Below are 13383 nucleotides of genomic sequence, written 5' to 3'. Positions count from 1 at the left end.
TCATAGCTGTCGGATCTGTTGTGGCTTGGGTGCAAAATCCTAGCAAGCTGCACTTCACTGCTATTTTACTGCCTCTTTATTTTAATTATTTTTGTCCCTGCAGCCATAACCGTAGTGCTCATAGGTCAAAAGATTTTCTACTGTATCTCGTGAGCCCCATGGGTCTCGAACACAGTATGACTAAACTACAGCCTGTGGTCCAGATATCATCATCCCTTTCCTGATACATTGGCAAACTGTGCTCCAAACACAGACATAGAATTGTACAGTACGGAAACAAACACTTCGGTCCAACTCATCCATTCTGACCAAATATCATAAATTAATCTAGTCTCATTTGCCAGCACTTGGCCCATATCCCTTGAAACCTTGCCTATTCATATACCCATCCAGATGCCTTTTAAATGCTGTAATTGTACCAACCTCCACCATTTCTTCTGGCAGCTCATTCCATACACACACCACCTTCTGCATGAAAAAGTTACCCCTTACATCCCTTTTAAATCTTTCTCCATTCACCTTAAACCCATGCCCTCTAGTTTACAACTCCCCCACCCCAGGGAAGAGACCTTGATTATTCACCTATCCATGCTCTTCATGATATAATAAACCTTTAAAAGGTCACCCCTCAACCTCCAACCCTCCAGGGAAAATAGCCCCAGTCTATTCAGCTTGTCCCTATAGAGGAAATCCTCGAACCCCAGCAACATTCTTGTAATTCTTTTCTGAACCCTTTCAAGTTTCAAGACATCTTTCCTATAGCAGGGAGACCAGAATTGCTGTCTCAATTTTGTTCCTATTTCATATTTGTTGGCTTTGACCTGTTTGATTTTCACTGGTCTGGCTGATGTTGTGGCACAACAAATGTTCATTCTCTCCAAAGCCCTAGTTGGGCCATTGGCATTGTTTTGCCTCTTCTTTGGGTAGTTTCCACTGTCCAGTTTGTCCTCATTCTCTGATATCTTTAAAGGCAGTTTCTCCTTCAATCTTGTAGTTATTGATACCACTCAATGATACCGTTACTGGGAGCATGGATTTCAGCGCTGTGCATCCATGTCAGTCACAGAAGCACTCAGCTTAGATAAGCGTTATCAATATGCTGCATCTCCACAGGTGATACTGGAGAAATAAAGTCTGAAGTTCGTGAGCAGATCAACGCCAAGGTGGCTGAATGGAGGGAAGAGGGAAAAGCAGAGATAATCCCTGGGGTGAGTGTGCAGTGAAGTGAATCCGGTTCTTTCACTCCTGTTACTTTGTTTGGTGTGATGAAGATATGGTCCTTCATACTGGCCTCCCTCATGAAGTGTTACTGAAAGTACAGCACATTGACTGGTCTTGTGCTGGACTTTTCCAGGTGCTGTTCATCGATGAAGTCCACATGCTGGACATAGAATGCTTCTCCTTCCTAAACCGTGGCTTGGAGAGTGACATGGCCCCTGTGTTGATCATGGCAACGAACCGCGGGATAACCAGGTACGACCACATTGTCAATGAAAGCTGTTCAAATATTTTCTTTGTGGGAGGCCCAGACGTGTGGCTGGATCCACTAGTAAAACTGTAAAGCCATTTCCTATTAACCGTGAGTTGCTGAAGCACTGTTAGCACACTTGCACCACACCAAAGCTGAGAAATCTTTGCCATTAGGATTTTAGAAAACTACCATTTGGATTCTTCTTTCCAACCTTGAAGGATTTTCTTTATATATATAAAAAAAAAATCCATTTGTAAGTTGACTGATGGTAACTCTGATTAGCTGCTTCTTGGGCTGTAACATGGATTTCTGGACAATTGTGTTGAAAACAATTGGAACACTCAGTTTCACAGCCCTTGTTTCCAGCGTGACTGTCTGACAACCTACAAAGCCACTCAAGGAGCAGCTTAATCCAAGCGACTGTCAGTCAACTGATAGCTCCAACAAATAATCAATTTTTAACAGTGAAGTGTCTAAACGAAAATGGGCACTTCAAGCTCTTAGCAATGGAGTGCAGTGGGGAGCAACAGGGGGAGGGAAAGACCTCGTTGCTCCTTAAATCAGAGATTCCGTTTGTCTCAGGCTCGGCTGTTGCAGCCTCTGCAGTCACACCTCATAGCTGGAGAAGTGAATCAGAGGCAGAAACGAAGGTTGGTTAGCTCAGGAGTTGCAGACTGGGGTGTGGATGGGGCGCGTGTGAGCAGCAAAGTCCTTGAGAGGTCACGTGTAGTGTAGGAGTTGGAGATCAGGAGAAGCGTCGAGGAGGACAAAGAGCAGTGGGGGCAGGGCATGTGATTTGAGCAGGAGTCGATCATTAAGGCCCTTAATCCTGCTCCTTTGTTCTATAGAATTGTGAATGTTCCGACATTCCTCACGCCCACTTTCCTGCCCTTTCCCTACACCCCGTTTCCTACTCCCTTGTTCTATGAAAGTCAGGGAACGTTGAGGAGATCAATCCAGGACATGATAACAAAGAACGTTATAGAGGTCAGAATGCTGAGGTCGTTTTGGGGATTTTAACACAGTCTTGAAAGTAATAGAAGATAGACAAAAGGAACTCCTGGATTTCTACATATTTAAAGAGGCCTGTGCATTTATTAAAGATAATTAACAATGCTTATACCTACACAATTCCTTGGTAAAAGAAATTTTCAGGACATTTTTGTCTTCAGCCACTTTTTACATGGGGTTCAGTGGTTCAAGAATACTGCTCAATATCACCACCACAAGGGCAGTTAAGGGGGGCACAACAAATGCTGGTGTAGCCGATAATTCTATATCCTGTGAAAAGAATTTTTAAAATCCATTTGAAGCAAAATCATTTCACAATGCTAGGCTGTGAAACCTTGATACATTGAAATATAAAACAGTGAGAAAGGGTGTGCATTTTGCTCTAATATCTTTTGTTTTTCAGGATCCGTGGTACAAACTACAAAAGCCCTCATGGAATTCCAATTGACTTGCTGGATCGATTGGTAATCATCTCAACATCACCCTACAACGAGAAGGAAACAAAACAGATCCTCAAGATCAGGTGAAGCTTTCAGGGTGTTAGGAAAAGTGAATGAGAAGCTTTGAGTTTCTTTTAAAACTACTGTGTAGCATAATTGTAGCAATCGGTTTTGAGATTGATGTCTTGATTAGATTAGATTAGATTACTTACAGTGTGGAAATAGGCTCAACAAGTCCACACCGACCCGCCAAAGCGCAACCCACCCATACCCCCTACCCCTACATTTACCCCTTACCTAACACTACGGGCAATTTAGCAATTCACCTGACCTGCACATCTTTGGATTGTGGGAGGAAACCGGAGCACCTGGAGGAAACCCACGCAGACACGGGGAAAACGTGCAAACTCCACACAGTCAGTCACCTGAGGCGGGAATTGAACCCGGGTCTCTGGCGCAGTGAGGCAGCAGTGCTAACCACTGTGCCACCGTGCCGCCCAAGCACAGCAATCATCCAATTGTGACCATCTTTGAAGAGGTCCCTAGATAAAGGGAGGGCAGTTCAGTTACTGTATTAACTTGCGTCCCACACTCTTGTACCTTTCAGTAGCTCTCACCAAAATTGTTATAACCGACCTCAGCACTCCAGGTTAAGGAGAGACCATTTTCTCTTTGACTCACTCGAACACAGCATTCAGACTCTCATGTTTTTCTGCTATCCACCAAGGTTGTGGCTAATCTATGACGTCAATAACTTACTTTGATTCCATATCCCTTAATAACCTTGACCTAGCAAAAAAAAAAAATTAATCTTAGACTTTAAATTTCTGGTAAAACTAGGACTGACTCTTGGTAGGAGTGAGTAAGGAAGTGTTTCTCAAATGCTCTCCTGAGTGGTCTGACTTTGATTTTAGATTAGATTACCCACAGCATGGAAACAGGCCCTCCGGCCCAACAAGTCCACACCGACCTGCCGAAGCACACCCACCCAGACCCATTCCCCTACATTTACCTGCACCTAACACTGCGGGCAATTTAGCATGGCCAATTCACCTAACCTGCACATTTTTGGACTGTGGGAGGAAACCGGAGCACCCGGAGGAAACCCATGCAGACACAGGGAGAATGTGCAAACTCTACACAGAGAGTCGCCTGAGGCGGGAATTGAACCCGAGTCTCTGGCGCTGTGAGGCAACAGTGCTAACGACTGTGCCGCCCACAATGTAATGTCTGTATGTAATGTAATGTCTGTGATGGACCAAGCCAGACCCCCTCAGCACATTTCAAGAAAGTGGCCCAAACTCTAATTTTGCCAGTTGTTTTAAGCAGGTGGAAAGTGGATATTCCAGAAGATAATCAGCTGATCACACCACTTAGTTTTAAACAAAACAGAATTTAATTACAAGATTACCGAATGAAGCACAAACAGAAGAGAAAAGAATACTGAATAACTTAACCTCTCCAAAAACCCAACAGATCATCCCAACTTAATGATGCTGTTCCAAATACTTGCCACAGTCCCCATAAACAGCCTTTGGCACAAAAGGTACAATCAACCACAGGGTCTTGCAGGAGAGATGTCAGAGAGAGAGGGAGGATCAGCCTGCACCTGCATCTTTGGGTCCAGCAACTTTTACAGCTGCCTGACTGCTGTCAGTGAACAGCCAGAGTGCCAGAGAAAAGCTGAGCTGGGAGAACTGCTCACCCCCCTTTCATTGTACAAGGGTTTTTTTTAAAACTTGAAAGCCTTTTGCCTGAGGCAGCATGTGTTTAACTCTAATCAAATTGGCTCTAAAACCCATCAACTTAGACTTTGCAGAGTCTGTGTCTTTTACGACCTCTGAAAAAAAACCAAGGACAACATAACTTTATTAAAGGAGCAGCATCATCTCATGTCCCTTTGTGAATGTTTCAGTCAGGCATCTTGACTTGTTTTTCAGTGACCTGTATTTGCTTTACCTAAATGAGACTTAAAACCCATTTATATAAACAACGAAAAGCAGTGGACCCAGCGCCGATCCTTGTGGCACACCACTGGTCACAGGCCTCCAGTCTGAAAATGAACCCTCCGTCACCACCCTTTGTCTCCTAACTTCTAGCCAATTTTGTATCCAAATGGCTAGCTCTCTCTGTATTCCATGTGATCTAACCTTGTTAACCAGTCTACCATGAGGAACCTTGTCGAACGCCTTACTAAGCTTGCACAGACAACGTGCATCCTCTGCCTTCATCAATCCTCTTTGACACTTTTCCAAAAAGCTCAAGTTAGCGAGGCATTATTTCCACACACAAAGTCATGTCGACCATCCCTAATAAGTCCTTGCCTTTCCAAATACAAGCAGCATTCAGATTCTCACACTTGTTCTGCCATCTAGGAGGCTAAGGAAGTGATTGCTGGGCCCTTTGCTGAAATATTTGTGTCATTGACAGCCATGAGTGAGGTATTGGAACAATGTAGGTTGGCTAACGTGGGGCCACTTTTTAAAGAAAGGTGGTTAGGAAAAGCCAGGGAACTGTAGACCAGCCAGCCTGACCATCAGTGGGACATCAGGTGTGTAGACCAGCCAGCCTGACGTCAGTGGGACATCAGGTGTGTAGACCAGTCAGTCTGACATCAGTGGGACATCAGGTGTGTAGACCAGTCAGTCTGACATCAGTGGTGGGCAGATTATTGGAGGGGATTTTGAGGGATAGGATTTACATGTATTTGGAAAGGCAAGGACTTATTAGGGATGGTCGACATGACTTTGTGTGTGGAAATAGTGTCTCACTAACTGGAGTTTTTTGGAAAAGTGTCGAAGAGGATTGATGAAGGCAGGGGGATGCACGTTGTCTGTACAAGCTTCAGTAAGGTGTTTGACAAAGTTCCTCACGGTAGACTGGTTAACAAGTTTAGATCACATGGAATACAGGGAGAGCTAGCCATTTGGATAGAAGTTAGGAGACAAAGGGTGGTGATGGAGGGTTCATTTTCAGACTGGATGCCTGTGACCAGTGGTGTGCCACAAGTACCGGCACTGGGTCCATTGCTTTTCATTGTTTATATAAATGATTTGGATGTGAACACAGGAGGCATGGTTAGTACGTTTGCAGATGACGCCAAAATTAGTGTAGTGTACAACAAAGAAGGTTACCTCAGATTACAAAGGGACTTGGATCAGATGGGCCAAGGAATGGTTGATGGGAGTTTAATTTAGATAAATGTGAGGTGCTACACTTTGGTAGGACAAATCAGGGCAGGACTTATACTCTTGAAGGTAAGGTCCTAGGGAATGTTGCTGAACACAGGGACCTTGGAGTGAAGGTTCATAGTTCCTTGAAAGTGGAATCACAGGTAGATAGGGTAGTGAAGAAAGCATTTGATATGCTTGCCTTTAATAGTCAATGCATTGAGTACAGGAGTTGGAAGGTCATATGTTGCAGCTGTACAGGACATTGATTAGGCCACTTTTGGAACACAGCATTCAACTCTGGTTCCTCTGCTATAGAAAAGCTGTTGTGAAACTAGAAAGGGTACAGAAAAAATTTACAAGAACGTAGCCCAGAGTTGGAGAGTTTGAGCTATAGGGAGAGGCTGAATAGGCTGAGGTCATTATCCGTGGAGCCTCTGAGGCTGAGGGGTGACCTTAACAAGGTTTATAAAATCATGAGGGGCATGGATAGGATAAATAGCAACGGTCTTTTTTGCAGGGTGGAGGAATCTAAAACTAGAGGGCATAGGTTTAAGAAAAGAAGGGAAAGATATAAAAGGGACCTAAGAGGCAACTTTTTCACACAGTGGGTGATGGCGTATGGAATGAGCTGCCAGAGGAAGCGGTGGAGGCTGGTATAATTAGAACATTCAAAAGGCATCTGGATGCGTATATGAAGAGGAAGGGATATCAACCAAATGGGAGTAGATTAATTGAGGATATCAGGTTAGTATGGCCAGGTTGGACTGAAGGGTCTGTTTCTGTGCTGGGCATCTCTGTAACTGTATAACAAGATGTAGGCACCACCTGTCACGGCATGAGTGTCTATCTGAATGGACGTAGAGGATTGTAGTGTTTGTGAACTTGTTGTACACTAAGCACATTTGTTATTGATCTTTTCCCCATAGTCAGACATAATCCAAACAAACTGGGGAGCAAATGATGCCCAGGGTGAGGATTTCGACTTCTTATGTTACTATGAGCTCCACCATGACAGTGATGAATTAATTACCCATTAAGTCAGAGATAAGAATTCTTCTCTTCCAAGGTTGAGAGTCTTGAATTCTCTTCTTGAAAAGGCAATGGAAACATTCTTTGAATACCTTTAAGTTAGAGGTAGATAGATTCCTGCTAGGCAAAGGGATGAATGGTTGTCAGGTGTGCACTCAAATGCAAAGTAATCAAATCACCTGTGATTATACTGAATCATGGGACTGTTTGGCCTCCTCCTGGTCCTAGTTTCTTACGTTTATAGTTCAGTTCCCCCCTCCTCAATGGGCAGAACAGATTGTTTGGGAGAATTAAATGATGATCTTAGTCCTTAACTTTCCTTCAGCTGTTGCACATCCTCAATCCATGTAGTGTAGCCCGGGAACTCAACAACGTTCTGTAACTCACCACCTGCGTAACTGCAGACACTGGCGTACCTATGTGGCCACTATTATATAACACAATCAAACTGTCAGGGAAGGAAATATGTTTATTGAGCACAGCCACATTTCTCTGTATTAATACAGCAAGTCATCTGTTAAATGTTGCCCCACCCCGGTTATGTACAGGTGTGAAGAGGAGGATGTGGAGATGAGCGAGGATGCGTACACTGTTTTAACACGGATCGGCTTGGAAACGTCACTTCGATATTCCATCCAACTGATCACTGCTGCTAACCTTGTCTGCAAAAAACGAAAGGTAAATAGTGAACAGACGTACTTCCTACAAGTTCTTTTTAAATCTTTCTCTATATCTTCCTGTGTGCAGTGAGAGGTATGTTGTACTTACCCCTTTGGGGGAGCAGGTGTCAGCATTGGGCACTTTTGGATCAGGTAGAAGCTAATAGCTACAAAGGATCCAACTCCAATCTACAGACAGGAGCGCGTGCACGGACACACCTGCCAAATGCAGAAAATCCTTTTATTGTGATATTATTCCATTTCACTCAGTATTTCTCCTGTTACCTCACTGACATTGTTAAGTGGTAAGGGATCACAAAATTCATCTCTGCTGGGCTGTGTAGACAACAGAAAGGAGTCTTTTGCTTCGTCTATGTAGATCTTTGCTTCTCAAATGTTTTTCACTGACTCCACTTAGAGGCTTGAAAGTTGTTGTGAACCCACTGTAAACACTGTGAAGGTGTGGAGATGCAAGAGGAGACCTAGCTTGGCCAGGGTTGGGGAGGGGGTGTGGTGGTGGGGGAGGAGGAGCTCAGCCCTTGCTGTGTTGAGTCTTGCAATCCCACTTGATGTCTGAACTCCCACTTTGGGTACTCCTGGAGCAGATAGGCTTATTTCCAGAGATCAGAAAACTCCTCAGTCTGACTTTCCTTTGTCTTATCTAATAACTCTCACCGAGCGCACTCTCTCTCTCTTTTTAGTTCCAGTAGCCATTTATTTCCTCTTTTCTTTGCACCAGGGGACAGAGGTACAAGTGGATGACATCAAGCGGGTCTACTCCCTCTTCCTGGATGAGTCACGCTCGACACAGTACATGAAAGAGTATCAAGATGCCTTCATGTTCAATGAAATGAGTGAGTTCACTTCAACAGCAATTTATTAATAAGTGAAACCTTGGCTGTTACACTTTGACCAGAGGCTGTGGGCTATAGTAGCAGTCACCCAGAACCTCTCCATTGAGGTACACAAGAGTAGCAGAGTTTGGCAGCTGTAATATAATATGAAGAAAGGAAGTTATCCAGTTTTTGATGGAAACAATAGAAAGGCAGATTATTTCTTACATGGTGAGATTTTGGGAAGTGTTGATGCCGTGTTCGTGAGTCAGTAAAAGTCAGCAAGTCAGTATCTGTCAGCAAGCTTGCAGATACAGCAAGCAAATGATATGCTGGTCTTCATCGAAACTGGAGTAAAGCTGCAGTTTTACAGAGAATTGGTGAGACTACACCTGAAGTACTTTGTATGGTTTTGACCTCCTTATTTAACAAAGGATGTACTTGCCATAGAAGGAGTGCAGTTGGGGTTTAGCAGACTGATCCTGAGGATGGCAGGATTGTTTCTACCAGGAGAGACTGAAGAAACCGGCCTGTATTCTCCAGAGCTTTGAAGAATGAGAAGTGATTTTACTGGAATTTAGAAAATGCTTGCAGGGCCTGATAGATGGCTATAGATATTTTCCCTGGCCGGTGACTTCAGAACCAGGGCACAATCTCCGAATAAAAGCAAAGCCACATGTGACTGTGTTGAGAGGGAATTTCTTCACTGAAGGTGGTGAATCTTTAGGATTCTGTACCTTAGAGGGCTATGGAAGCCCTGCAGTCAAGCATACTCAAGACAGAAATGACATCAAGATACAATCATATAAAACAACCGTTCATAAATAACACCTTCTTTCAACAAAAAAGATCACTTCAAGACACCTGTATGGAATGAACTGTTGGAGGAAGTGGTAGAGGCTGGTACAATTACAATATTAAAAAATATCTGGATGGATATATGAATCGGAAGGATTTAGTGGAATATGGGCCAAATACTGACAAATGGGACTAGATTCATTTAGGGTATGTGGTCGGCATGGACAAGTTGGGCTGAAGGGTCTGTTCCATTGCTGTACAACACTGACTCTGTGACCACTTGGTGATATCCTTGCTCTGATCAATTACAGCATGACCTAGGGGATGTGCTGCGTACTTGAGTCTTGCCCAGTGCTGACTGCTACACAGATTATTGGCTTGTTCACTCACCACTGAACTTCCATTTCAAGCCTAAGCATAAGAATCAATCAAGAGACAACCACCAAAGGGATTTCAGATCAGAAACCTGCATACACATCGTGCAGAGATATAAATCCAGCAAATCTCACAGACTAGGCTGGAATACCCTGATCACACTTGAAGAATGTAATGCTGGAAAAGCACATCCGGTCAGACAGCATGGAGGAGCAGGTGAATCGACATTTCGAGCATAAGCCCTTCATCAGGAATGAGGCTTCCTGATGAAGGGCTTACATCAATTCTCCTGCTCCCCGGATGCTGCCTGACTGGCTGTGTTTTCCCAGTGCCACACACTTTTTGACTCTGATCTCCAGCATCCGCATTGTTCACTTTCTCCCATCCTGATCACACTGCTGATTCCACTGTCGCAAAAACTGGGACTCATCAAAGCTGGATACTTCCACTGAGGCCACGGGACGGAGCTTCATGATAATGGCAGGGATACACCAAGATCTACGAGCAACAAGGAGGTCATCATTGGCTCAGCCAGCCAGGAGAAAGAGACCACCTTCCGTAAGCATGCAGCACCTTCAGCATAAACTGGGAAACATTCAAAATGACTGCTACATCACTTGTGGAGAAAACCCTCAAGTGTCTGCTGACAATGTCAGCTTCTGTGAAGCACTAAAATCTGGTCAGTGGACCGAAGGATCAAACCAAAATCCCCATGAGAAGAGTCGATGGCAAGATCACTGGTTGAATCACTAGGCCTGCTCCACCTGATGAGTGTTCCCTCATTGTTATATGTTTGGGAAGCTCAGGGGTTTGAGCTAGTGATGATGAAAAATTAGCCAAGGCAGGATGGTTTTCCCTGATGTTATTGCTCTGATTCCTCATGTTGGTCAAGTCATGGTGTTGAGAAGATACTGTTGGCGGAAGCTTGGTGCGTTGCAGTGGACTTTGAACAGTAGCAAGAGCAGCAAACAAGCCAGTTGCCCTGATCGAAGTAGTGTCGATCCTGTTGAGAGATTATTGCATTCCCACCAGCCTAATCAGCTGTAAGTATTTCATTGCGAGTTCACTGGAGATGGTGGTCCAAAGTGTGGCGCTAGAAAAGCACGGCAGGATGCCCGAAATGTCGATTCTCCTGATCCTCAGATGCTGCCTGACCTGCTGTGCTTTTCCAGCAACACTCTCTCGCCTCTGATCTCCAGCATCTGCAGTCCTCGCTTTCTCCCTCACTGAAGATGTACTTGGCGATCTCAGGTTGTGAGCCACTTGTCATTGTATCCAGCATCTATCCTCCTAATATAAAAGTTAATGTGACTAGTCCAGTGAAGATCCTGATCATCTCCAGGATGGAGATCGTGCTGGTGAAATCCAAAAACATTTATTGATTTTAGTTTTGTTTTGGAAACCACCATTGCCTGGCATTTAAGGTAAATCCTGTACCAAGGTACTGGAGGAAGAGGGGTGGTTCCATTTTAGATATTGTGTTAGCAGAAAGCTGTTAGGATTAAATCAGATACAGCACTGAAATTCCTTGGATCCCCATTGCAATTTGAAAGGATCTTACCAGTGGTGGTGCTGCCATGTATTTCAGGGTGGTAGTGGTTGTGCTAACAATGCACTCTTGGTAAGCTGTTGCTGTGCATCCTGATTAACCTGTCTGCCCTGTCTCACATGCAGAATGGCATCTGAGAGCAGCAGTGCATTGCACACTAGAAAGTTATTTTCATCTAGAAGAATGGGGGAAATGTAATAGGTAGATCTGGGGATCTAGCAACAATGTATGAAACTAGGTGTAACCGTTTTTAATCAGGCAGACAGTTTGAGGATTGCTGACCATTGTACAATTTCCTGTGCCTCCCTTTGACTGTTGCTTCATATTTAAAAGCTAGATGACAAAGACAGTGTTGTGTTATGACTACTGTATAATCAATGATATGTTAGGGAAAGTCTGGACTGACCTCATGTTGGAATATTCACTCACTACATCCAGCATGAAAGTGGATTGAAGTATTACATTGAAAGGTTTCTCTACCTGTCGGTTTTGCAACAGTAAAGACATGCAGCACATGTAAGGGCTTCTTGAGTTTGCAACCCTCACATGGAGGTGTTAATTGCACACTCACATCCACTCGCGCATTCTGTGTGTGTATGTGTTCTCTCTCTCTCAATTTGTGGTGGCATCCATATAGCAAGGAGAATTAGAAACTTTACCTCCATTGCCTAGGAAGCAGTTTTACACATTTCATGTTTTGTTCTTTTGCAGAAGGTGAATCAATGGACACCACTTGAGTCTCACTGTCGTGAAGGCTTGTAATGATTGAAAGCAATGATGTTTGATACAATAGAAACCTGATCACTTTGTTGAATTGATGCACATCTGTCAAGTTTTATCTTTTCCTGTAGTTGTCTTTTGTATAATAAATCCTGAAAAATTTAAATTTTGCATTTAACTTTGCTAGTGTTTTACTTCAATAACCTGTATTCAGTTGGTCATCGTGATTCTGAAGTGATGGTTAGAACAATGAAGATCCATGCTGTAGTGCACCAAGGGGCTGAAATGGGCCAATTTAATCAATACCATATTCTCTCTGTCAGTAAGAGGGACTATCCAAGGCTACCTTAGTGGAATAGAGTTCCATGGGAACCAACAATCCTTCCACTGTCTCATCAAGGAGGCTACTGGACATGAATACAAATGTATAAATGAGTATTGCAACTACTTAACCATGTTCTGTTTTCAGAATGCCACCCTGATGCTGTTTGGCTTAGTCTGATGGGGCTACTTAGATGTGTCCAGAGCCCATTCCATGCATCCAATGATGTAGGGTTTTCAGTTCCTGCTTGCAAGGTGTTCAGTAGGTTATGTTAGACTGTTTAAATAGTTCTGGGTGTAAGTTTGTTAGCTGAACTGGAAAGTTCATTTTCAGACGTTTTGCCACCATAGCAGATAACGTCGTCAGTGAGCCTCTGCTGGTGATGTTACTTCATGGTGATGAAACATCTGAAACGGAACTTTCCAGCTCAGCGAGCAAACTTACATCCAGAAACTTAACCTGTTTAAATAGTATTTGGTATTCCAAGATATCATCGTTCTGTGTTACCTAACAATAACTTGCACAAACAGCCAGTTAAAAGAGCTAAGTAACCTGTAATTTAAAATCTGTTTTTACTTCACATTGTCAGGTTTGGTCACTTTGCTCTAACACAGATGAAGAAGTCATAGGGTCCTAAATCACTGAGACAGGCTCTTAGGCCCAAACTGGTCAATGCTGACCAAAACGTCATAGAGTCATAGAGATGTACAGCATGGAAACAGACCCTTCGGTCCAACTTGTCCATGCCCACCATTCCATCCACACTAACCCTAATTCCCTGCACTTAGCCCAAATCCTTCTACACTTTTCCTATCCATGTGTTTGTCAAAATGCCTTTTAAATGTTGTTAATGTACCCGCCTCAACCACTTCCATTTCCATATGTTTCCACCCTCTGTGTAAAAGAAAAAAGTTGCCCCTCAAGTTCCCTATTTTTTTCCCTCCTATCTTAAACTCATGCCCTCTAGTCCTTGATTCCCCAACCATGGGAAAAGGACTGAGTG

The 13383-nt window shown here is 43.7% G+C and overlaps 1 protein-coding gene across 1 annotated transcript in view; it reads left to right on the top strand.

Moving 5' to 3' along the window:
- ruvbl2 (RuvB-like AAA ATPase 2) overlaps positions 1 to 12207 on the top strand; it is a 28397-nt gene extending 16190 nt beyond the window's left edge. Inside the window, exons 10-15 of the mRNA XM_060849333.1 lie at positions 1114 to 1208; positions 1355 to 1473; positions 2886 to 3005; positions 7673 to 7802; positions 8523 to 8637; positions 12050 to 12207. Coding sequence (XP_060705316.1) covers positions 1114 to 1208; positions 1355 to 1473; positions 2886 to 3005; positions 7673 to 7802; positions 8523 to 8637; positions 12050 to 12075 — 605 coding nt within the window. The 3' untranslated portion in view covers positions 12076 to 12207. The remainder of the gene's footprint in view (positions 1 to 1113; positions 1209 to 1354; positions 1474 to 2885; positions 3006 to 7672; positions 7803 to 8522; positions 8638 to 12049) is intronic.
- The last annotated feature ends 1176 nt before the right edge of the window (positions 12208 to 13383 follow it).

The sequence above is a fragment of the Hemiscyllium ocellatum genome, chromosome 33 (assembly GCF_020745735.1).
Source record: "Hemiscyllium ocellatum isolate sHemOce1 chromosome 33, sHemOce1.pat.X.cur, whole genome shotgun sequence".
NCBI classification, from domain to species: Eukaryota; Metazoa; Chordata; class Chondrichthyes; order Orectolobiformes; family Hemiscylliidae; genus Hemiscyllium; species Hemiscyllium ocellatum.
Note: the sequence above shows the minus strand (reverse complement) of the source record. Positions and strands in the feature narration are given on the sequence as shown.